We start from the raw sequence: 26,383 nt of genomic DNA on the forward strand, positions 1-26,383 counted from the left end.
CACGAAAGCCGCAACATGATAAAAGAAACTACGGGAAACAGCGTTCCCCGGTACTGACTGTCTTAAGGGCATGTCAGCTTCCCCGTAAGAAAGGAGCGAAAGCCCAGAGGAGTGCGGCAGAAGGCTGCACTTCTCTGGCAAAGTCAAGAACAAGGTGAAAAACAACAGCAAAAAGTTTAGGGGTTGCCACATGGAAGGAAAATTACCTACAATTACGAAATCTTTCCTAACAGGCACCTAGTGTTATGGTGATGACCCTGGCATAAGATGACTGTACCTGAGCATTTGGCTGTACCTGGGCATCTAAGATGACATCAGGAAGGCGATGGCAATACCTAGGCATATGGGCTTGATCCTGGCATAACATGTCTGTACTTGAGCATGGTGGATGTACCTGGGCATCTAAGATGACACCAGGCATGAGATGGCAATACCTAGGCCTGTGTGGCTTTTATCCTGACATAAGATGTCTGCACTTGAGCATGGTGGATGTACCTGGGCACATGAGGTCACACCAGGCATGAGATGGGAGCACCTCGGCATTTGGCATGGTATCTAGTATCACATTATATGTTTACCTTGCCATATGAGGTCGTCCCTAGAGTATAACCTCTGAACTTGGTGCAGTTTGGGTTGTGTATGTTACATAGCGGCAGTACATGGGCATGGGCGTGCTTTACCTGGGCACGTGAGGTTGTAAGCCGATATTTGGGGTTGTAGCATTGATGACTTACCTGGACCTATGATGGTTGTAGCTGGGTATGTGGTTATACGATGCCTGCAAGGCGCTGCGCATAGCATGACACAAACCCGGACCGGTTACCTAAGCCAGAGACGCACAGCAAAATTCCCTAAGGAAACGAGCCATGGGAACAAAAATACAAATTCTGACAAAAACAGCCCACTGAAGAAACGTTCTATCCTCCTGGCGTGCTAACGGGAAAGGGTTCGCCCAGCTCTCCTAAATCTTTATGCCTGCCGCCCCCCCCTGTGCATCATCGTCCTGGCAGCCGGGAGAATCCCACACTCGAAACAAGTCGTAAACTCCGCAGCAAGCAGAGAGGACGCTGTTGTTCTGGCCCACCGATCCCCGCGGTCGGCCTGCAGGGGGCGCTGCGTGGGTGGACGGGCCGGAGCCGGGCTTTGACGCACGCTGCTGCTGTCACTGACTCCCCGTGGTCTCGCCGCAGCTTTTAAAACTCGCGGATAATCCGGCCGGACTCTGAGAGGAGCATAGTGCCCGAAGGCAGGGAGATGGCCTTGGTTCTGGGGCTGGCGCTGCTCTCGCTCATCGCCTTCAAGGTGGACGCCAGGGCCCGGCCGCGTAAGTTGCAATGCACCTTATCCTCTGAGTAATTGCTGTTATTTTCCATGAATTCTGAAATCCGTCCTAAAAGTCTAAGAAATATTACAGGTCTTGGAGTAGTACATATATGTTCTATTACTTGTAAATATATATATATATATATATATATATATATATATATATATATATATATATATATATATATATATATATATATATATGCATAGATTTATATATGAACCAGTGATTGCAGCGATTGTGTGTACTGTGTAGTGCGACTGTTATCGTGACACAATAATGACATGATTGCTATCGTTACACAATAAGACGATTCTGAAGGCTGTACGTATCTAAAAAGAAGTCCAGAGGACCTTTACATTGTGTACTTCTCTGGTTTATGTAAGTAACTTGCGTGTATAATAACTATTTGTTGGTGAGATAGCTCAGTGGGTTGATTGCCGGAGGCTGAAATAACCCTTCTACTCGCTATGTCATAGCCGACACAAGGAAAGTAATGGGAGTCTTCGCTGGGAAGTTGGATAGACGCATGCTGCCTGCTCTGTAGCGTCGGAAGTTGATAAAAGGAGTACCACCGCACCTTTGGGAAAATGATAAGAACTGTCTGTAGTGGTGCGTTTGGAAACAATGTGCTCTCCGCAGGTCGAGCTATTTAAACCCACCGACCTCTGCACACCTGCCTTGGAGACACCCGCGTTCTGAGCCAGGGCTGTAGAGGTTTCTTCTCGGCGTGCCGCACGTTCAAAGCCTCCGGATTAGCCTTGCAACAAGGTGAAGTAAAGTATTGCCCGGCGTGGTCCCATTGACGTCAATGGGGGTTAAGAGTTGCTTTGGGTTGATGCGGTTTTGCTGCGAGATGATTCCATTTATGTCAACTAAGATAAACCGTGTTTGCAGCCTGGCAACGGTTTTGCGGGAGGAATGTTCCATTGAAGTATATGGGAGGGACGTGCCATGTTTAGGGGTAAAGTTCATTCTAATGCGGTTGGCGCCTTACAGATTATGGAAGGATAAGAGGCGTGTCACCATAAACAGTTAACCTGAATAGGAGAGGAAGCCGGGTTGATTTTTCTTTTTGTGTTAGTTATTAATTTTGTGTTTTATAAAAAGCCGCATGCATGCAGAATAACTTCAGTGAGCTTAAAGGGTTGAGGAACGCGGGACACGCGTGCCGGTGAAAATGCTCCGGTGTGCTCTCGTTACCCTCTTTGCTGCTGTATTGTCACAATGGGATGGTGGAGGTAAGGACTCCAGATGGCAGACTGCAGGGAAGATAGCGTGTCTAGTTAAGCGTTCGCCGCAGACATCTGTGTACAGCTTGCCTTCTCAGTTTGGGATCTCAGAGGGACTTTCTTAGTCCTTCATCAGTGGGAGGACCATACATTGAGTAACATTAAATTGGGTAATAGTTAGCAACTATTATTATTATTACAACTCTTTGAAGATGGAGAAACCCAGCATACAACGCTACATACACACGTGTTATATATTATCTTTAGATGAAGAATTGGACTATGGAACGCCTTTCTAGAATGTATAATCATCCCAGTTTTTATATAGCGCTAGCTCACTCAAGGGCATCAAAGCGCTGCAATAACAGTTGATATCATTACCCACCTCCTGGCACACAATGCATCAACCCCGGAAGGATGAAAGGCTGTGTTGGCCCAGCCAGGATTTAGCAGTCTACCACAGATGTCATAAACGAGCGCTCAGCACACTGTGCTATCTGGCCGGCTTATTGAATTAAAGTACCCCACTCCCCCTCCCCCAGTGTGAAAACAAGCGAGAATGCCTAGAAGCGCTTGGAGATGTTGGCCCCCAGCACTGAAGTGTGCATGATATGCTGTGATATTATATGGCATTTATAACGCGCCTAGACACAAGTGTTTCAAGGCGCGAAGCGCTTCTTTCCTTTCGCGGGCGTGCACGTACTGCCTTAAAAGCCATGAAGCCGGGTGCATCGACCCATTGGGAGGGACCAGACCTAATGGTCCGTTTTGAGAGTAAAAGCGAAGGAAGGAGGGTGGTGGGAGGGCAGACGCTCGTTTGCAACGTGGACGTGGTTAATGTTTACAGTAACATAACACAACAAGGAGGATTCCCAACACACCGACAGTGCACCTACCCTGCTATTAAAATGCCAAGCAATGCTTTCATATAAACACGAGAGCTGCCAAATTAGCCAGGCTTTCCCTCTGAGCTGTGGGTATAGCAGCCCCAGCCCCAGATGTGCCAGGGGGGCTCTGGACAGCTGCAAAGAAAGGGCTCGCGGAAAGCACTGCTGATGTGATATGCATCACTCTGACAGCACACGTCTTTACCCCAGACCCCAGGTCGCGCATGTGAGAATATTGAAGGGGTTCGATCACCCGCTGTGCTATATATAAGCACAGGTATAAGGGTCGATTCACAAAGAAGCCGCTAGGAGTAAGTCTGACTGACTCCTGGCGTACTCTCCCGTCTTCCAGGAGTACGCCCGAGTGACTCCTGGCGTACTCTCCCGTCTTCCAAGAGTACGCCCCAGTAACTCCTGGCGTACTCTTCCGTCTTCGAGGAGTACGCCCACTGACTCCTGGCGTACTCTTCCGTCTTCCAGGAGTATGCCCGAGTGCCTCCTGGCGTACTCTCCCATCTTCCAGGAGTAAGCCCCAGTAACTCCTGGCGTACTCTTCCGTCTTCCAGGAGTAAGCCCGACTGACTCCTGGCGTACTCTTACTTCTTCCAGGAGTACGCCGGAGTGTCTCCTGGCGTACTCTTCCGTCTTCCAGGAGTACGCCCCACTGACTCCTGACGTACCCTCCCGTCTTCCAGGAGTAAGCCCCAGTAACTCCTGGCGTACTCTTCAGTCTTCCAGGAGTAAGCCCGACTGACTCCTGGCGTACTCTTCCATCTTCCAGGAGTACGCCCGAGTGACTCCTGGCGTACTCTAACTTCTTCCAGGAGTACGCCCGAGTGACTCCTGGCGTACTTTTCCGTCTTCCAGGAGTAAGCCCCAGTAAGTCCTGGCGTACTCTTCCATCTTCCAGGAGTACACCCACTGACTCCTGGCGTAATCTTCCATCTTCCAGGAGTACACCTGAGTGACTCCGGGGTACTCTTCCGTCTTCCAGGTGTGTGCCAGAGTGACTCCTGACTTGCTCTTCTGTCTTCCAGGAGTACGCCCAACTCACTCCTGGCGTACTCTTCTGTCTTCCAGGAGTACGTCCGAGTGACTCTTGGCGTACTCTTCCATCTTCCAGGAGTACGCCCGAGTGACTCCTGTCGTACTCTTCCGTCTTCCAGGAGTAAGCCTGAGTAACTCCTGGCGTACTCTTCCGTCTTCCAGGAGTACGCCCGAGTGACTCCTGGCGTACTCTTCCGTCTTCCAGGAATACGCCCAACTGACTCCTGATGTATTCTCCAGTCATCTAGGATTACGCCCGAGTGACTCCTGACTTGTTCTTCTGTCTTCCAGGAGTTTGCCAGAGTGACTCCTGACTTTCTCTGCCGTCTTCCAGGAGTATGCCCGACAGACTCCTGGCGTACTATTCCATCTTCCAGGAGAACGCCCGAGTGACTCCTGACGCCCTCTTCCGTCTTCCAGCAGTACGCCCGAGTAACTCCTGACGCCCTCTTCTGTCTTCCAGGAGTATGCCCGAGTGACTCCTGATGCCCTCTTCCGTCTTCCAGCAGTACGCACGACTGACTCCTGACATACTCTTCTGTCTTCCTGGAGTACGCCCGACTGACTCCTAACATACCTTTCCATCTTCCAGGAGTACTCCTGAGTGACTCCTGACACACTTTTCCGTCTTCCAGGACTATGCCCGACTGACTCCTGACGCACTCTTCCGTCTTCCAGGAGTACACCCGACTGACTCCTGACATACTTTTCCGTCTTTCAGGAGTACTCCCAAGTGACTCATGACGCACTTTTCCGTCTTCCATGAGTACGCCCGACTGACTCCTGACGCACTTTTCCGTCTTCCATGAGTACGCTCGAGTGACTCCTGACGTACTCTTCTGTCTTCCATGAGTACGCCCGAGTGACTCCTGACGCACTCTTCTGTCTTCCATGAATACGCCCGACTGACTCCTGACGCACTCTTCTGTCTTCCAGGAGTACGCCCGACTGACTCCTGACGTACTCTTCATCTTCCAGGAGTACGCCCGACTGACTCCTGACTTGCTCTTCGGTCTTCCATGAGTACGTCCGAGTGACTCCTGGCACACTCTTCCGTCTTCCATGATTACGCCCGAGTGACTCCTGATGTACTCTTCCGTCTTCCAGGAGTAGGCCCGACTGACTCCTGACTTGCTCTTCGGTCTTCGAGGAGTACCCCGACTGACGTACTCTTCTGTCTTCCATGAATACGCCCGACTGACTCCTGACGCACTCTTCTGTCTTCCAGGAGTACGCCCGAGTGACTCCTGACGTACTCTTCATCTTCCAGGAGTACGCCCGACTGACTCCTGACTTGCTCTTCCGCCTTCCATGAGTACGTCTGAGTGACTCCTGGCATACTCTTCCATCTTCCAGGAGTATGCCCGAGTGACTCCTGGCGTACTCTTCCGTCTTCCAGGAGTACGCCCGACTGACTCCTGACCTACTCTCCCGTCTTCCAGGAGTAAGCCCCAGTAACTCCTGGCGTACTCTTCCGTCTTCCAGGAGTAAGCCCGACTGACTCCTGGCGTACTCTTCCATCTTCCAGAAGTAGGCCCGAGTGACTCCTGGCGTACTCTTACTTCTTCCAGGAGTACGCCTGAGTGACTTCTGGCGTACTCTTCCGTCTTCCAGAAGTGTGCCAGAGTGACTCCTGACTTGCTCTTCCGTCTTCCAGGAGTACGCCCAACTGACTCCTGGCGTACTCTTCCATCTTCCAGGAGTACGCACGAGTGACTCCTGGCATACTCTTCCATCTTCCAGGACTACGCCCGAGTGACTCCTGGCATACTCTTCCGTCTTCCAGGAGTAAGCCTGAGTAACTCCTGGCGTACTCTTCCGTCTTCCAGGAATACGCCCAACTGACTCCTGAAGTACTCTCCAGTCTTCTAGGATTACGCCCGAGTGACTCCTGACTTGCTCTTCGGTCTTCCAGGAGTTTGCCAGAGTGACTCCTGACTTGCTCTGCCGTCTTCTAGGAGTATGCCCGACAGACTCCTGGCATGCTCTTCCATCTTCCAGGAGTACGCCCGAGTGACTCCTGACGCCCTCTTCTGTCTTCCAGCAGTACGCCCGAGTGACTCCTGACTCCCTCTTCTGTCTTCCAGGAGTACGCCTGAGTGACTCCTGACGCCCTCTTCGGTCTTCCAGCAGTACGCACGACTGACTCCTGATGTACTCTTCCGTCTTCCTGGAGTACGCCCGAGTGACTCCTGACGTACTCTTCCATGACTCCTGACATACTCTTCCGTCTTCCAGGACTATGCCCGACTGACTCCTGACGCACTCTTCCGTCTTCCAGGAGTACACCCGACTGACTCCTGACATACTTTTCCGTCTTCCAGGAGTACTCCCGAGTGACTCATGACGCACTTTTCCGTCTTCCATGAGTACGCCCGACTGACTCCTGATGCACTCTTCCGTCTTCCATGAGTACGCCCGAGTGACTCCTGACGCACTATTCTGTCTTCCATGAATACGCCCGACTGACTCCTGACGCACTCTTCTGTCTTCCAGGAGTACGCCCGAGTGACTCCTGACGTACTCTTCATCTTCCAGGAGTACGCCCGACTGACTCCTGACTTGCTCTTCCGTCTTCCATGAGTACGTCCGAGTGACTCCTGGCGCACTCTTACGTCTTCCATGATTACGCCTGAGTGACTCCTGATGTACTCTTCCGACTTCCAGGAGTAGGCCCGACTGACTCCTGACTTGCTCTTCCGTCTTCGAGGAGTACCCCCGACTGACGCACTCTTCTGTCTTCCATGAATTAGCACGACTGACTCCTGACGCACTCTTCTGTCTTCCAGGAGTACACCCTATTGACTCCTGACGTACTCTTCATCTTCCAGGAGTACGCCCGACTGGCTCCTGACTTGCTCTTCCGTCTTCCAGGAGTAAGACCCAGTAACTCCTGGCGTACTCTTCCGTCTTCCAGGAGTAAGTCCGACTGACTCCTGGCGTACTCTCCCGTCTTCCCGGAGTACGCCCGAGTGACTCCTGGCGTACTCTCCCGTCTTCCAGGAGTACGCCCCAGTAACTCCTGGCGTACTCTTCCGTCTTTCAGGAGTACGCCCACTGACTCCTGGCGTACTCTTCCGTCTTCCAGGAGTATGCCCGAGTGACTCCTGGCGTACTCTCCCATCTTCCAGGAGTAAGCCCCAGTAACTCCTGGCATACTCTTCCGTCTTCCAGGAGTAAGCCCGACTGACTCCTGGCGTACTCTTACTTCTTCCAGGAGTACGCCCGAGTGTCTTCTGGCATACTCTTCCGTCTTCCAGGAGTACGCCCCACTGACTCCTGACGTACCCTCCCCTCTTCCAGGAGTACACCCACTGACTCCTGGCGTAATCTTCCATCTTCCAGGAGTACACCTGAGTGACTCCGGGGTACTCTTCCGTCTTCCAGGTGTGTGCCAGAGTGACTCCTGACTAGCTCTTCTGTCTTCCAGGAGTACGCCCAACTCACTCCTGGCGTACTCTTCCGTCTTCCAGGAGTACGTCCGAGTGACTCTTGGCGTACTCTTCCATCTTCCAGGAGTACGCCCGAGTGACTCCTGGCGTGCTCTTCCGTCTTCCAGGAGTAAGCCTGAGTAACTCCTGGCGTACTCTTCCGTCTTCCAGGAGTACGCCCGAGTGACTCCTGGCGTACTCTTCCGTCTTCCAGAAATACGCCCAACTGACTCCTGATGTATTCTCCAGTCATCTAGGATTACGCCCGAGTGACTCCTGACTTGTTCTTCTGTCTTCCAGGAGTTTGCCAGAGTGACTCCTGACTTTCTCTGCCGTCTTCCAGGAGTATGCCCGACAGACTCCTGACGTACTCTTCATCTTCCAGGAGTACGCCCGACTGACTCCTGACTTGCTCTTCCGTCTTCCAGGAGTAAGCCCCAGTAACTCCTGGCGTACTCTTCCGTCTTCCAGGAGTAAGCCCGACTGACTCCTGGCGTACTCTTCCATCTTCCAGGAGTACGCCTGAGTGACTCCTGGCGTACTCTCCTGTCTTCCAGGAGTAAGCCCCAGTAACTCCTGGCGTACTCTTCCGTCTTCCAGGAGTAAGCCCGACTGACTCCTGGCGTACTCTTCCATCTTCCAGGAGTACGCCTGAGTGATTCCTGGCATACTCTTACTTCTTCCAGGAGTGCGCCTGAGTGACTCCTGGCGTACTCTTCCGTCGTCCAGGAGTGTGCCAGAGTGACTCCTGACTTACTCTTCCATCTTCCAGAAGTGTGCCAGAGTGACTCCTGACTTGCTCTTCCGTCTTCCAGGAGTACGCCCAACTGACTCCTGGCGTACTCTTCCATCTTCCAGGAGTACGCCCAAGTGACTCCTGGCGTACTCTTCCATCTTCCAGGAGTACGCCCGAGTGACTCCTGGCATACTCTTCCGTCTTCCAGGAGTAATCCTGAGTAACTCCTGGTGTACTCTTCTGTCTTCCAGGAGTACGCCGAAGTGACTCCTGGCGTACTCTTCCTTCTTCCAGTAGTACACCCAACTGACTCCTGATGTACTCTCCAGTCTTCTAGGATTATGCCCGAGTGACTCCTGACTTGCTCTTCTGTCTTCCAGGAGTTTGCCAGAGTGACTCCTGACTTGCTCTGCCGTCTTCCAGGAGTATGCCCGACAGACTCCTGGCGTAGTCTTCCGTCTTCCAGGAGTACGCCCGAGTGACTTCTGACGCCCTCTTCCGTCTTCCAGCAGTACGCCCCAGTGACTCCTGACGCCCTCTTCCATCTTTCAGGAGTATGCCCGAGTGACTCCTGAAGCCCTCTTCCGTCTTCCAGCAGTACGCACGACTGACTCCTGACGTACTCTTCCGTCTTCCTGAAGTACGCCCGAGTGACTCCTGACGTACTCTTCCGTGACTCCTGACATACTCTTCCGTCTTCCAGGACTATGCCCGACTGACTCCTGACACACTCTTCCGTCTTCCAGGAGTACACCCGACTGACTCCTGACATACTTTTCCGTCTTCCAGGAGTACTCCTGAGTGACTCCTGACACACTTTTCCGTCTTCCATGAGTACGCCCGACTGACTCCTGATGCACTCTTCCATCTTCCTTGAGTACGCCCGAGTGACTCCTGACGTACTCTTCTGTCTTCCATGAGTACGCCCGAGTGACTCCTGACGCACTCTTCTGTCTTCCATGAATACGCCCAACTGACTCCTGACGCACTCTTCTGTCTTCCAGGAGTACGCCCGATTGACTCCTGACGTACTCTTCATCTTCCAGGAGTACGCTCGACTGACTCCTGACTTGCTGTTCCGTCTTCCATGAGTACGTCCGAGTGACTCCTGGCGCACTCTTCCGTCTTCCATGATTACGCTCGAGTGACTCCTGATGTACTCTTCCGTCTTCCAGAAGTAGGCCCGACAAACTCCTGACTTGCTCTTCCGTCTTCGAGGAGTACCCCCGACTGACATACTCTTCGTCTTCCAGGAGTACTCCTGAGTGACTCCTGATGTACTCTTCTGTCTTCCATGAGTACGCTAGAGTGACTCCTGACGCACTCTTCTGTCTTCCATGAATATGCCTGACTGACTCCTGACGCACTCTTCTGTCTTCCAGGAGTACGCGCGAGTGACTCCTGACGTACTCTTCATCTTCCAGGAGTATGCCCGACTGACTCCTGACTTGCTCTTCGGTCTTCCAGGAGTACGTCCGAGTGACTCCTGGCGCACTCTTCCGTATTCCATGATTACGCTCGAGTGACTCCTGATATACTCTTCCGTCTTCCAGGAGTAGGCCCAACTGACTCCTGACTTGCTCTTCCGTCTTCGAGGAGTACCCCCGACTGACGTCTCTTCGTCTTCCAGGAGTACTCCTGAATGCCTCCTGACGTACTCTACCGTCTTCCAGGAGTACGCCCGACTGACTCCTGACTTACTCTTCCGTCTTCCAGGAGTACGCCCGGCTGACTCCTGACTTACTCTTCCGTCTTCCAGGAGTGTGCCAGAGTGACTCTTGGTATTGCCAATGTGCTTCTCACAGGCTCTCTCCGGAGTAAGTCAGGAGTAACTCAGAGTTACTCCCAGTAATATATTTCAGAATGTGCCCCACAGACGGTTGGGTCACAGGCTGCGTTCACCCATGACTTTGTGAGCAGTAACCCCATTCTCCACCTAGCCTCTGTTTTCTGGACTGGCGCCTCACAGCTCGCTCCCGCATATCTGCCTTCCTCTACACACTCTTCGGCACAGGCCTCTTCTTCATGTGGTGCTCCCGCCTTTGGCCAGCACCGCAGCCCAGGGCGAAGACTGCGTGCACACCAAGGTTCCGGCTGCACTGAGGGGATGCTGTGAAATGCCACTCGTGTGGCGCCTCAGGGCAAGCTGGACCATGACCCCCCACTCCCACATCCTTCACTCATTCCCCTGAACTCACTCACCAACGCACTCTAACACTCAATCACTCCTTCTAAACTCTATCAATTTGCCCAAACTTTGGACTATGGTCCCTCGAGGGCATTCACCTACAGCCAGTGGCGTAACACAAAATGATGTGGGGGCCCGCCTGCGAGCCATGCTGAGGCCCCCCCCCAACTCGGTAACAAAGCACAGGTCGCGCCACATTCTGGGCCGGCCTAGATTGTCATGCTTGCGCAATATACACGAACGTGCTGCTGAAGGGGTATGCCGCACACTGCACTGGGAGAAAGATATAAATATGTGTTTTAATGCAATATACAGCACACTTTCTGAGAAAAATTGGCTATAAAGCCACAGTGTTTGCAATTGTTTTGTAGGGTAACACCAATCCAATACATGTAAGTCACCAACAGTGCACAGGAACATTAATGCTTTGGATTAAAAATGCCACATTGAAAACATGTCCAACTGGCTGCACAATGTAGACCAGTGTAGACATGCCAGGCCACATTTAGACATACCTAGACTGGTTGCACCAAAATGCCAGTCAAAGCAATAACACTCATCAAGAAGAGAGCACACATGAAAGCCTGCGTCTCTGCGGCCTCTACCAACATGGCGGAACTCTTTAAAATCTGCAAGGAACCGGTCAATCCTATTGCGGTCTCTACCTCTCCTGGTCCCTCCAAGCCCCTCTGTATGGCTCTGGCCTCTCACTTCTCCGCTAAATATCAGGACATACTGTCCTCTTTCTCCTCTTCCTCTCCCTGCTCCTCTCTCGGGCCCCCTTTGGCCAGCCCTACCCCTCTCCCTCCTTTTTCCTCTTTCTCTCTTACAACACCTGACTAGGTTTCTAGACAAGTCTGGTCTATGAAAGTGTCGTCCAAACAGGTGCTCCCCTCCTCCTCCAGAACCATCAAGGACCATATTGACACCCTCGCTCCAGCCTTGGCCAATTTTTGGAATCACTCTTTAGCCACTGGAATGTTCCCCTCTCCCCTTAAGCACTCCCTTGTGCACCCACTCCTCAAGAAGCCATCTGCTGACCCTACCTGTCCGGCAAACTATTGCCCAATCTCCATCACCCCTTTCTTGGGCAAACTCTTGGAAAAGCTTGCCATCTCCCAGCTTACTCTCCACACTGAATCTGTTGGTTGTCTCCATGACCATCAGTCTGGCTTCAGAGATGCCAGAGGCATGGAAACTGCTCTCCTGAACGCCCATGAAGATTTGCTTTCTAACCTTGATTCCAGCATTCCTTCTGTTCTCACCCACCTTCTTTCCTCTACTTTCGACACAGTCAACAACGCCATCCTGATCAATCGACTCCATGAGAACCTGGGCATCATGGATCAGGCCCTGGAGAGACTGACCTCCTTCCTCTTGGACCGCCCCCACTTTCAGGACCAGCCTGGTCCCATTCTCTCTGCCACCTCTCTTTACCTGTGGCATTCCCCAGGGCTCTATACTCTCACCCTGGTTTTTCAACCTCTGCTTGGCCCCTTTGGCCCACCTGATCTCTACCTTCTCCTCTAACTTTGAGTGTTATGCGGATGACTCAGTTTTCCCTCAGGCTCCCCTCAGCCTCCTCTCCTCTCTCGCTCATTCCTGACTGTTTATCCGCAATTCAGGATTGGTACACCTCCAATGATCTCTGCTTTAATGCCAGTAAGACGGAGATCCTTCTCATTGGGGCCCTGGCACCAGCTTTCCCTCTCTCACGCCTTTAGCCTTCTTCCTTCACCTTCCTGCGAGGAAAAAAAACCTTGGTGTCATCTTCTTTGCCACTCTCTTTCTCTCCTCACATCTCGGATGTCATCAAGATGTTCCACTACAAGCTGCTCCTCCTCAAAGGGACTCTTCCCTTTCTCACTTTCCACCGGAAGCTCACTGTCTCTAGAGCCCTGGTTCTCTCTAGGCTGGACTACCGCAACAGCCTCTTTCTCATTCTGCCTTCCTCTACTCTCCATCATCTGCAACTAATCCAGAACAGGACGGCAAGACTTATCCTTGGCCTCAAGCCCAGGGATCATATCTCTTCAGCCCTGAAATCTCTCCACTGACTCCAAGGGTCAAGTTGAAGACCCTTTGCATTGTCCACAAGGCTATCTGGGGCCAGGGCCCACACTACATCCAACGCCCTCTTCCAAAATACCTTCCGTCTCGAGCCCTTTGCTCAGCTACCTCCAACTCTCTAAGGGTTAGACGCTTCTCCAGGCAGAGAGTGGGGGGTAGATCTCGCTCCTTTGCTGGTGCCTCCCTCTGGAATGGCCTCCCTACCTTTCAAACTTGAGCTGGACCATCTGAAGTTTCGGAAGCAGCTCAAAACCTTCCTTTTATCCTCTGCTTTCTCTCTCTCCCTGCCTCCCCTGCTGACCTACCTGTCTGCTGTACTGACCGGTTGCTTGGATACCCTGAGAGTCTCGCTGAGTCCAGGCTCTTTCTTGATCGATCACCCATGCACTGTCTCTGTGCCTACCATGCACTTAGGGGCTGTAACTGTAACCCTGCAGCCCCTTGTTCACCTTGCACTACCCATAGCTGGGCTACCCTCGCTGCACTTACTCAGAGCATTGCAGCCCTGTTTTCCCCTCCCCTCTCCCTTGCACTTCCCCCCTCCCTTTCCTCTTGCACCTCTCGTTCTCACAATAAGACAAGGCCTAGTGAGATTGTTTGTCTTGTCCTCCCTCTATCTTCCCTCGCTTGTCTTGTCACGCATGGAAACACTTGTGTACAGGCGCGTTATAAATGACCTTTATCATATCATTTTATTACAGATGCCTAGAAAAATATACAATGCTGCAGTAAGAAATTGCTAGACTGGCAGCACCCAGATGCCAATCTAGCCAGGTAATTAAACTTAGCATGATTGCTTTATCAGGAATTTCCATTTAAAAGAAAGTCATACCAAACTGAGGAATGACTAGACTGGCTGCACCAAAATGCCTCTCTAGCCACTAATACGACATATCCAGGGTTGGATTGGCCCCTCGGCCTTTCAGCCCATGGCCGGCCCGAAATCGTCGTTGCGGAGTGGGGGCCGGTTTCTGGCCATGCCTGGGCCGGTTTGGAAGGAAATAAAATGAAGAAAAAAATTATTTTTTTTTCACTTCCTTTTTTCTTTTTTCAAAAAGCCTTTCTTCCTTCTTAGGTCGATAAATGAGTACCAACACATGTTGGGTGATATTGTATGCATATTTGTTCTATAAAAGAAGAGCTTAAGCGTAAGTGCTATACAATAATATATTATCATTTGGCCTTGGACGTCTGCTTGGATTCACAGTAATAAATGTACTTAGGAACAATGCTATTTGATGACACTTTCTGTTTCGTCAAGGGGTGAAAGGTCGTGTTTCATCGCTTCCCGGGATGTCACTTCGGGGTGGGGTCAAATGACATCACTTCCGGTGATGTCATCAGAGGTCAAGGGTCGTGAGGCGAGGGGTGGGCCACTTTTTTGAGGCAAGGAATGGGCCACTTTATTTTGGGTGACCGGGCCTATTTCTTGTTTCAGTCCGACCCTGCACATATCATGGCTGTTTAGACTGGACCTGGACAACCATTATGATTTATCGCACAATCCTGCCACACCCGCACACATCCCCTCTCCCCCGACCCCCAACCCCAACCTCCAAAATCAGCTCCTTGGCCAAGAATTACCTCCACGTCCCTCTTCCTTGTCCCAGGGCTTTCTTATGAGGCTCCTTGCCTCATAGGTAAGTACTGGGATGAGGAAGAGTGGGACTAGGAGTATTGAAGATTACAGGTAGCTAAGTCAGGCATTACCTCCATGTACCTCTACCTCATCCCAGTACTTGTGTCTGAGGCAGAGTTCACAAGTACTGCCTCATACATAAGTACTGGGACGAGGAAGAATAGGGCTAGGAACAATCAAGACATTAAACACAAGTAGTGGCGCAACACCTTTGAGTTGACTGGGCTTCAGCTCTCCCCGCCCAATCACATTTTGGGCTATGTTGACTCGACCTGGATGACCTTCAGAGCAGTTGCCGGACAGAACAGGACACAGATGTTAAACGGCACCTGGGTTTTGCGGTTGATAAGGGCCCGGCAATTACCAACGTAAAGCATTTCACTGCTAGAACCTGCATTCAAATGCCACATTTTTTAGGCAATTGAAATCGCAATGTGGGTCTAGTACTTGCAAGCGAGGGGAGTGATTGGAAGGGTAGAGAGGTAATAGGAGACTTAAAGGAGAGAGTTAACTGCTTGTAACATTGAAGCTGCACTAGAATAGTCTCATTAAAATGCGTAAAGAAGTTAGATGCCCCCACACAAATAAGTTTGACCCTCCACAACGCCCGTGAAGTTAGGACCTCTCCCAACATTTGAAGGGTTAGCCCCCCGAAATGTATGTTTGGTTGTGCCCCTGTACACAAGCACATACACTATTCACCATATACACACCTAGCCATCCATACATTTAAGTGTGCACCCTTTCACCATACAAATACACTGAGGCAGCCACTGGTACATTTAAGTGTGCACCCTTTCACCGTACACGCACACCCAGCGACCCATACATATATGTGCACCCTTTCACCGTACACGCACACCCAGCGACCCATATATATCTGTGCACCCTTTCACCATGCACTCACACGCACACGTCATGGGGTTGAGGGGAGCCCTATTACTTCAAAAAGAAATTGGGGCTCATTGCGGGTCCGGCAGTAACCGTGCCGGTGCTACCGGCGGGTTGCCGCCAGACCCGTAAAAAACTACTGGTGCCTGACTTCCCAGTGCCACCGGGCTCTTCCAAGTCCAGCGGCCTGGAAGTCAGGCGCCGGTAATTTCGGTAATCCCCATTCCCATGGAATCCCATTGGACTCCATGGAATTGGGGACACGGAAGCACCAACACTATTGTTAGCAACGCCGGTGCTTCCGTGACGGGTCTGCCTACCGTGGCTGCTGTGCCAGGCAGGATCAGACCTGTCGGCACAGCGGCCCCAGCAGGTAGACTTGTAATATGCCAGTGCCGAAACAACGGTGCCGGTAAAATCACCAGCACCATTGTTTCTCGCCCGGTATGGTCAGAATGAGCCCCATTGTTTCTTTTTGAAGTCACTCTAACTTCATAAAAATATTATTCAGTTAAGGACCGAACCATAATGAAAATAATTTCTTTATGAAGGCAGAGTGACTTAAAAAATAAACGATTTATTTTTTTAAGTCATAGGGCTCCCCACCCCCACCCCATGACATGGAGCCCTCCAACCTAGGTTCTTCCATGTCATGGTTTGGGGGGAGCCCTCAGCCTTCAAAAAGAAAGTTTATTTTTGTACTCACTCTGTCTTCATAAAGAAATGATTTTTGTTACAGAAATAATTTCTTTATTAATTGAGAGTGAATTCAAAACGAAAGTTTTTTTTTGTTGAAAAAAACTTTTTTTTTTTTCAAGTGGTGCCCCATCCCAGGAAATGTGCTGGCGGGGCCCCCCACACCGCGGGGGCTGCGGGGCCCCTGTTACGCCAGTGCCTACAGCGCTTTGAGGCCATAATAATGGTAGAAAGGCGCTACACAAATGACAAATTACATTTGTCCCATTGATCCGTCTCTTAGGGACTCATTCAGGCACCCTATGACGCATTGAGCCACTTCACTCACTCTACCATTTAATGACTCACTCTGCAACGCAACTCACTAATTGACTGGATCACTTGGTCCTTCCCTCGAATTTTGGCTCAATGAGAAGCGTTTGTACACCCTAAGGGCCTGATTCATGGACTATTTGCCTGGTTCAAAGTGAATTTACACTGCTGAAAAGTGAATTTGCACTGCCGGCACCAACCCTGATTCATGGAACCGTGCAAAGTGTATTTTTGCCATGCAAAGTCCGGTCAAAGTCATCTAGTACTGCAAAAATGACTATGCGCTGACATTGCACTGCAAAAATACACTTTGCATAGTTCCATGAATCAGGGTTTGTCAGAAGTGCAAAGTCACTTTTCAGCAGTGCAAAGGTCTATTTGAACCGGGAAAATATTCCATGTATCGGGCCTAAATGTAGACTCATTCGGTCACTTTATAACTCAGTCCCTCACCCTTGCCCTCATTCACTCGCCCATACTCACTGACTCACCACCACCTCATCTTATTCTAAAGCAGAGTGGGAACCTGAAATCATGTGTGCATAGGAATACGGAAGGCAACATTCTATTTCTAACTCCAACCCGCCCCTACCACCGCCGCCCCACCCTGCCAACACCGCCCCCCCCCGCAATAAAGCATCCCCATATATCTCTGGTGATCAAATGCTAGCGCTTTAAATAAACCCCATCAACACAGCACTATGCAGAACTCAATGCATGAGAACGCAAGCCTGCATCCTGGAGGACAAGAGACAGGCTGGCAATGATGACATGACTCAGACCCAGCCCTTTCTGCCTTACAGGAGCACCCAATTATCTGGCACTGGCACTCGCCCAGTTCCCAGATATGACAGCCTGACTTTACTGACAAGAGTGGTCCATAGCCCCCAACCTCCCCCCCCCCCCCAATGCTGTTTGACTCCCGAGCCCTCACTGCCTGGCTTTCACGCCCTGTCTGCCGCAAACACACACACCCCCGTCAGCAGCACGTGTGGGAAATGGCGTGTTTACATTGCTTCTCGAGCCGGGGCCCTCGGGGCTGTCGGGGCCTGTCAGGGCCTCATAGGTGCCACTCAATGTGTCAGCACTCTGCCAAGCTTTGTGGCAGTTGCAGGCCTGTAAGGAAACAATGTCCTTCACGCCTGTCATCGTCTGAGTGCAACAGGGGCCGCGCGCCCCTCCCGTGCGGTCTTCACACCGCCTGCCTTGAAAGCCAAGGCTGTCTTAGACCCAGCCTCTCAGCGTCCAGTCCTTTCAGCGCTCACGCGCTACCTTTGGGGTTATTTACACAAAGTTGCCGAGAGCTTATGCACCTGCCCCGTACAAGGTACACATATTTTAGAGAGGCGGTGTCAGATAGGCTATTTTCTAACCTATTCGTACACTGGACTGGTTTCATGTGTGGTACTGTGTGCCAGTCTTGGCTTCTGAGCCATCCACAGATTGCATGCTGGAACTTGGAGTTGTTCTGATTAAGCCAGAACTGACTGAGCGAGTCACACACAGCCCGGGCCCAATTGGAGTTACTTGACCAACAATCTCTGTAAACAGGGTGGTCAAAGAAATTAGAAAGAGTACTCGCTGTACCCACATATTCCGCCTGTGCCTTGATTCTGTGTACATATCTGCTGTGGGTGGCGGGGGGGTTGATTTTTCCACTGGGACAGGATGAATAACCCCCGACCCCCCCCAAATTACTCTGAGCGACCCATTGTAAGGTAGGAGCCTGAACCAACTGACAAGGTTCGATGCAGCATCCCAATTCCCCCTTCCCCCATGAACATTTCTAAAATAATGGGTTACAATGTTGCATTCGACAGCACAACTTTTGCAAACAATTAGGTAAAAAGCCACACAATTTACTATTGTTTTTTAGGGTAAAATATATGAACAAATCGAGTAGATTCTAGGTCACATGAGAATTTCCAAACACACTTTCATGATGCCTGTGCCCAAAATATAAGCCAGTGTTGCCACTGAAAAACACTCTTATTGATGCCATTTACCAAAATATATAGCAGCATTGTCACTGTAAAGAACATTTTCCTGACGCTTGTGCCCACAATACAAGACAGTACTGCCAGTGTACAACACAATACATGAGGCCTGTGCCCACAATATATGTCAGCTCAGAACTTTAAAGCACATGTTCATGATGCCACTGCCTGCAATATAGGGCAGCATTGAAACATTAAAACACATCAGTAACAATAACTCTTCCCATATCATATATTGATCTAATGCTGCTGTAAAGAATTTTAATGGGGCATATATAGGCCAGAATTGCCAGTGTAAGATGCACTACATGATACCTGTGCCCACAATAAATGTCAGCAGTGCCAATGTAAAGCACACTTTCATGATACCTTCGCTGAACAACGATTTATAGATACTGACCTCGGTCGCTGCCAAAAACGGACACGCACAGAACCCATAGAATGGACCCCACGACAAACCATAAGACATTATGAGAAATAGCTACAAAAGGTGGACACTAAAGACTGATCACATACTCAGACCGAGACGAAAGCACTTAAACGACTCACCCACAGCCTCCCGGCCTGTACCATATCCAAACTTCCAGCAGACACATTCAGATTGATAGTATTGTAAGAGGAGACCACAACACCTGCTCCAACACCCAAAGAGGAGAATAGACACCTAACCCCACAATACTTACTACATCAGAATTAAAACACTATACAGAGCTCGCTAGATTAGAACAGCGAGTGCGTCGCACCAAAAACCTAAACCCCTGTCAGGCGTAGCCTCTTCTCCCATACAGGACGGACCCACTAATCTAGCTGTGCTTTAGAACTGCACTTACTTACGGGATTTGCATATCTAGCTGTTTCTCACCATGCAGGACCCCAAATCGAGACATCCAGCCACACAATGATGATCAGCTGCATAACATACAACCCACTAACCAAAAAGCTCACTTTTCTACATACTTAATTCACTCACAAACTAACACAACCACCATTCGCAGCGCAAGCCACACTCACTTCACCACACCGCAACAACACATATACCACACCAACAGCACACGAGATCTGACATTGCTCCAATACTCGCACCAAAGCTCAGCACACAGTGAATACCGAGTTGAAGCTGCCAACAGAACACCACTCCTATCACTATCGTACTCCCTCTTCACCCTACTAACCCATCCCGGCTTCTCCCTTGCAGATCCGCCAGAGCGCCTGGGGACCAACTCTGTTAGTGACGGTGCGCGGTACAAATACCTTTAACATTTAACATTTAACATACCTGTGCCCAATATATGCAAGTAATTCCAGTGAAAAGCATTTAAATTATGTATGTGCTCAAATATGACAATGCTTCCACTGTAAATAATTTTCATACAGGCAGTGCCCAATATATGTCAGCATGCTAGTGTAAGAAATCACTTTTATGCTGCCATCTGCCCAACATATACCTATATTTTCACTGAAAAACATGCCAGCATGCCACAGCTGTACCTCATTGTCATGCTGGCTATGCCCAAAATATGCCTGTATCGATAACACAAAAACATGTTCACGCCATCTGTGCAAGATGAGCTCAAATAATTCAGTATTGCCCTGTTGAAACATTTCCATGGTCCAATATTCTTACTAGTGCCCAATTACCTTGCATAATCAATCTCAAAAGGAGGGTTGAAGGGACTTTCATTGTATGCAAAAGAGCAGCAATTTGTTGTGCCCATTGAACACAACGAAGACAGTGACATTACAGTAACCAGCTTTCAAGGTCTCCTGCATGCCATACGTTCCAGGGTCTGGGTGCTGATGGTTCTTTGGTGGGGGAAGAGCAGGGTAGAGTGGGGTTTTGTCCGAAGTCCCCTTTTCTTTTTCATATGCTTTTGTTTTTGGCTCAATTTCCTTCATTAGGGAGTGGGCATTCCAGTCTCTCCTTCCGTCTCTGGGTTGGGGGCCATGGGGTGCCACGGCTCACCCTTTCTTCCTTCTTTAGGGAGTGGGCACTCCAGCCTCCCCTTCCATCTTTGGGTTGGGATGTGTGGCACGGCACCTCCATTCTTCCTTCTTTCCCATTTTTCTTCTGTCTGTTCTCCTTTTGGGATGCAGATCTTGTAGCCAACAGGTGATATTAAATCTACAATTTCAAAGGCACCACGTCAAGATGGAAGATATTTCTGTGACTAGGCCTGATTACTTTGAAAATTGTACAGGTAAACCTTGTCACCTACTCTTTATTGGTGGTCTTTAGATCATAATAGGTCTTCCTTCCTTCAGCCGACTTTTCCAAGTTGCGCTGAGCATGAGCAAAAGCATGCTGGAGGTGCTTCCTTAAATTCTCAATGTACTCATGAGTAGTGGAGCCATTTATCAGGGTCTGCTCCTGAGTTCTGTAGAGCAGATGCTGAGGTGACACCATTTTTTCGTCCGGTCATGACCTCAAATGGAGACATCTTTGTTGCAGAAGATGGTGTAGACCTAATTGCCATCAGGACAAGCAGTAATTGGATGTCCCAAATGGTCCAGACTCTGCCACAAACTTCTATAAAATACTAACAATTGTTTTGTTCTATCTCTCTACCCCCACACTTGAGGCTAGGTGGTAGGCAATGTGTAGGTTTCCTTTTACCCCTAGAATCTCCTACATCTTTGCCATCACCTCACTGGTAAAATTACTTCCTCAATCCAACTCAATCCTTTGCGGGAGGCCAAAATGTGAGAAGATGTGATTGATCATTAGTGCAGCAGCTCTCTCTGCCTTAAAATTCAGGGCTGGAAGACATTCTACCCACTTTGTGAACAAGCATGTCACAGTCAACATGTACTTCCTCTAGAGGAGCGAATCACTGGTCCGATGAAATCAACTTGCAAATCTGACCAAGGCAGTGTCATTCCCTTTTTTGTAGGGGAGCGGTGTGTGTGAGTGAACTGGATTGAAATTGAGTACACACAAGACACCCGTTTAGGTAAGTATTGAGATCCTGGCCCATGTCGCTGACGATGAAATTAAAATCAACTGGATATATTCGCTCATCCAAAGTTGGATGTGCACTAATGGACTGGCCCTTAATACCAACAAGACAGAACCCATGCTTGTGGGTACTGACTCGAAAATTCACAGACTGCAAGATTTATACTCCCAGCTTGTGATTGATAACTGTGTCATAAAAATTAAGAAAAAAGTTAAGACATTGGGGATCTATCTGGACTGTAACTTGAGTATGAAAGCCCAGGTCAGCAATCTGGTTTCCTCATCTTCATATTACATTAAATTACTTTCTCATGCACGTCCTTTCCTCTCTCAAATTAGTAGAGAGACGCTGGCCCGAGCATTGATTAGCTCTAGGATAGACTATTGTAGCAGTCTTCTCATTGGTCTTCCGGAATGCGAAGTGAATAGACTACAGGTAGTGCAGAATAATGCGCGTAGGGTTGTTATGGACAAAAAGAGATCATCAGATCATATCTCTCTATCTAGAAGGGAACTTCATTGGCTTCCCATTAAGGAACGGATTCTATTTCGCCTTTTGTCCATCTACTTCAACTGTTTGATAGGCTCTGGTCCCAACTACCTTAATGAACTTAAAGGAACTTAAAGGAACTTAAACCTATGACCAGCAATTATATAGTCTCAGATCCAATGGTCTCTCTCAACTTGTTGTTCCAAACTGCAGACTATCTCAGACAAAGACTGGAGCCTTCGATTCCGCGGCTCCCATCGCGTGGAACAACCTGCCACTGAAACTTAGAACTGAAAGTTCTAATAGAGTGTTCAGGATAGGACTTAAAACCTATCTGTTTAATTAACCTCCTCCTCTGGTCTGAGTTCCTGCCTTCCGGTCTAACTTTTTACTACCTGTGACCTTTCTCTTCTTTGAACGCGTTTTCTGGATCTGTTTGTTGTTAGCGCCCTTAAGCCTTAGGGTCAGTGGATTTGCCTATATAAATTATAAATAAATAAGTAAATAAATAAATGTGTGGCCAGTAAGCAACCTCAGGCAAGATTTCTAATGTCGTGTGAAACTCTGTACGACCGGCAGTGACCGTGTCATGGCTGTGGTTCAATATCCGGCTTCGCAAAGAGGTAGGTACCACCCACTGGTCACAGCCAGCTTGAGCTCTTCTTAGCAAAAAATCGTCTTGGATCCTAGAGACTGCAGGCAGGATAAGGTTGCCCATTTGCATGAAGAGCAATGCTGAGAATGTGACAGCAGTGGATGAAACTCAATTGCTTTCTGGCCCAGTAACTCAATGTACCACCGCTATCACGTTAATTTGCCAAGACAGCCATAGGAAAAGCATCTCATTTGATCTTTTCACAGCCCCCCAGTTCCAGTTGATACTCGGCATACCCTGGTTAGAACTGCACAATCCACTTATAGATTGACGCACCAGAACTTTAACCTTCTCCAGGGAATGTAACCACTTTTATCACCAGGATCCGGAAGGCAGGCACCCACTACCAGCATCCTATAAGGAAATATCAGGCTTAGGTTTAATAGGAACCTTACCTACGGAGTATCAAGAATTCCAAGACGTTTTTGCCAAGGAGCAAGCCAACACCCTACCTCCTCACAGGGTTTATGATTGCCAGATTGATCTGATACCTGGGGCACAGATACCCTGTAGCCGGATTTTCGCCTTGACCGAAAAGGAAAACGCTCACCTAAAGACCTTTTTGGACCAATATCTGGCAAACGGTTTTATCAGGCCCTCTAAGTCCCCCGCAGCCTTGCTGCTTTTCTTTGTTCCCAAGAAAGAGGGCGACCTACGCACATGCATCGACTATAGGGCCTTGAACCAGGTAACAATAAAGAACAGGTACCCATTACCATTGATCCCGGTATTACTCGACCAGGTGCGACGAGCCAAAATTTTTACGAAATTAGATCTTCGCAGCACCTACCATTTAGTACGCGTCAAAGAGGGCGATGAATGGAAAACCGCCTTCCGGACCAGATATGGTCTATTCGAATACCAAGTCATGCCCTTTGGGCTTTGCAACGCTCCAGCAGCATTCCAACACTTCATGAACGATGTACTCAGAGAACTGCTGGACATTTGCGCAGTTGTATAAATCAATGACATCCTTATAGATTCAACCGATGTACAAGAACATGTGACACATGAAGAGCTGTGCTTAAAAAATTAAGGGAAAACCATCTATATGCCAAACTCGAGAAATGCTTGTTTCATATCACTGAAGTAGAGTTCCTAGGTTTTGTATTATCACCAGGTGGAATCAAAATGGACAACCGCAAGGTGGAGGCAATCGTCACATGGCCATCACTGACATCAGTAAAAGGAGTGCAAAGCTTCCTCGGTTTTGCGAATTTTTACCAACGATTTATACCTGCATTTTCACATCTGGTTCATCCAATCACCTCCCTGCTATGCAAAAACCAAAAATTTGAATGGACACAAGAAGCAGAAGAAGCTTTCCGAGCCTTGAAGGACAAGTTTATCTCGGCACCAGTGCTTCAACACCCACAACCAGACCTCCCATTTATCGTGGAAACAGATGCCACCAGTGTCACTATGGGGGCTGTCCTATCCCAACAGAATCCAAAAACGGGGTGCTTACATCCCGTAGCCTTCTGGTCCAGGAAATGTATTCCCGCAGAACTCAATTACGCTGACAAAGAACTACCGGCCATTAAAGACAACCTGTCAGAATGGAGACATTACTTACTTGGGGCCAAGAACACAATCACGATCATAACGGATCATCGAAAACTATAGTATTTATGCTCTGCAAAAGCACAGTCATCCCAAAAGCTCGGATGGGCCCTATTCCTGTCTGAATACGACTTTGTGATTACATATCGGCCCAGAGTTAAGAACGGCAAGGCTGATGCCCTTTCTAGCATAGGCAAGGGCGAAGACGCCTACATCACCCCCGATCCGGTGGATATCATTCCCGGTCATAAAATTCTAGATCTTTGTGGGGGATCTCCCACTTTGCTAGAACTCCTGCAACAAACCATTAGAGATACCTTCCCAGAAGACGAAAAGAAGACCTGGGACAAAAGAGGAGAACAGTTCACTATATGCAATGGCCTACCTTACCATCAAGTTCGTCTTTTTCTCCCCACTTGTACTCTTCAAGAGGAAATTATAACCAACTACCATAACCCGCCTCTGGAAGCCCATCCAGGGATTACCAAGACCCTTGAGAAGGTTGGGAAACATTACTGGTGGCCGACATGGCGGGAAGACGTGACCAAGTTCGTAAAATCTTGTGAGGTCTGCGCACAATACAAAACCTCCAGACAGAAACCAACTGATTTTTTACAACCCATGGCAATACCACTGGCACCTTGGCATGCCATCTCCATGGACTTTATTATGGATCTACCTTCGAGCTCTGGATATAACACCATACTAGTAGACGTCAATCTTTTCTCCAAGATGGCTCATTTCCTAGCATTGAAAGGAATCTCTTCTGCATCAACATTAGCACAGGTTTTCCTTGAGCACATCGTTAGAGCACATGGATTCCTCTCAGTGATAATTTCGGACAGGGGAAGTCAGTTTGTGTCTTCCTTCTGGAAAAAATGCTGCGCTCTGGCAGGGATCGAAATCCGATTGTTTACCAGTCACCATCCCCAAATCGATGGTCAGACTGAACACACTAATCAAACCCTCGAACAGTACCTTCGCTGCCTCTTACATCAGACTGATCAAGCTTGGATGGCTGAATACGCCTATAACAACTCAATCCATCCTTCAACACAAAAGACTCCCTTTCATATTTTGTATGGCCGAAATCCACGAACCTCAGTTTATGACCCACCTGAAACGATTGAAATGCCTGTGGTAAAAAGGCTACATGAGCGAATAACACAAGCAGTAAAAGAAGCACCCAGACATCTATTGCCAGCCAAATCTACCCAGAAGAGATATGCAGACTAACATCGTAGGAAGGCTCCGGATTACCAAGCAGGGGATTCTGTGTGGTTGGCAACTAAATATATGGCCTTGAAAGGGCCCAGAAAATTTCAGCCAAAATACATCGGCCCATTTACCATTGAAAAAGTAATCAATCCCGGAGCCATGAAACTAACCCTGCCATCTAATATGCAAATACACCCAGTATTTCACGTCTCACTATTAAAACCTGTACATCCTGGCACTCAAATGCAAGTTCCCCAGACACCAATGGTGGTAGAAGGAGAAGAACCTGAATACGAGTTAAAACGTAGCCTGGACTCTAAGATTGTCAAGAAGACCCTATATTATTTGATAGATTGGAAGGGGTACAGACCCCAGGATAGGTCATGGGAACCCAGGGAGAACATTCACGCCCCTCGTTTACCCTGAAAATTCCACAGGGACAATCCCACCAATCCCGGGGGGGAGGTACTCCGTTAGGAGGGGCCTTGAGGGGAAAGACTGTCATATATGCTGGGGAACAGGCAGTAGCAAGATGGGTTAGAGCCTGGCAGATTAAACACGGCTTGCAGGCATCCAACATCCATTTACTACACTCTTGCACTCAGGTGCATTGCACAGTTAGCCCGTCCCCCTATAGGGACACTGATTGGCCCAGGCACACTTCCAGCACACTCAAGATGGCCCCAGAGAGACTTCCTGTGAATCCCGTGAATACAGGGCATGTTCCAGCCTCTGGGCGTGGTCTGCTATATAAGCCACGCCCAAAGGCAGACCCGTGCTTCGTACTGCAACTGTGGCTTCGAGCAACACGCTTACAACTATCCTCGACTTGTTCCTTCCTCGGCTTCGACCGCGCGCCCGCCCTGGATCTCAGCATCTGGAAGAGAAAGACAGCATAAGAAAAGCAGGACCTGTCAGCGCTTTCGCAGCAATCCACCTTCTTGAGCGAGCTTGCGCGCAGTCAGCAGCATATCTGACCCGAATCTTGGAAAACCTTAAGGTAGCGTTCAGACTTCTTACGCGCGCTTCCTTTGTCGGACCCCTCTGAGAA

General features: G+C 49.3%; 1 protein-coding gene across 1 annotated transcript in view; it reads left to right on the forward strand.

The window, feature by feature from the left end:
* The first annotated feature begins 1,082 nt into the window (after window positions 1–1,082).
* The window catches only part of CHRDL2 (chordin like 2), a 719,513-nt gene continuing 694,212 nt past the window's right edge, over window positions 1,083–26,383 (forward strand). Inside the window, exon 1 of the mRNA XM_069640163.1 lies at window positions 1,083–1,324. Coding sequence (XP_069496264.1) covers window positions 1,255–1,324 — 70 coding nt within the window. The 5' untranslated portion in view covers window positions 1,083–1,254. The remainder of the gene's footprint in view (window positions 1,325–26,383) is intronic.

Source organism: Ambystoma mexicanum, chromosome 7q (genome assembly GCF_040938575.1).
Source record: "Ambystoma mexicanum isolate Mex_15411 chromosome 7q, UKY_AmexF1_1, whole genome shotgun sequence".
Taxonomy (NCBI): Eukaryota; Metazoa; Chordata; class Amphibia; order Caudata; family Ambystomatidae; genus Ambystoma; species Ambystoma mexicanum.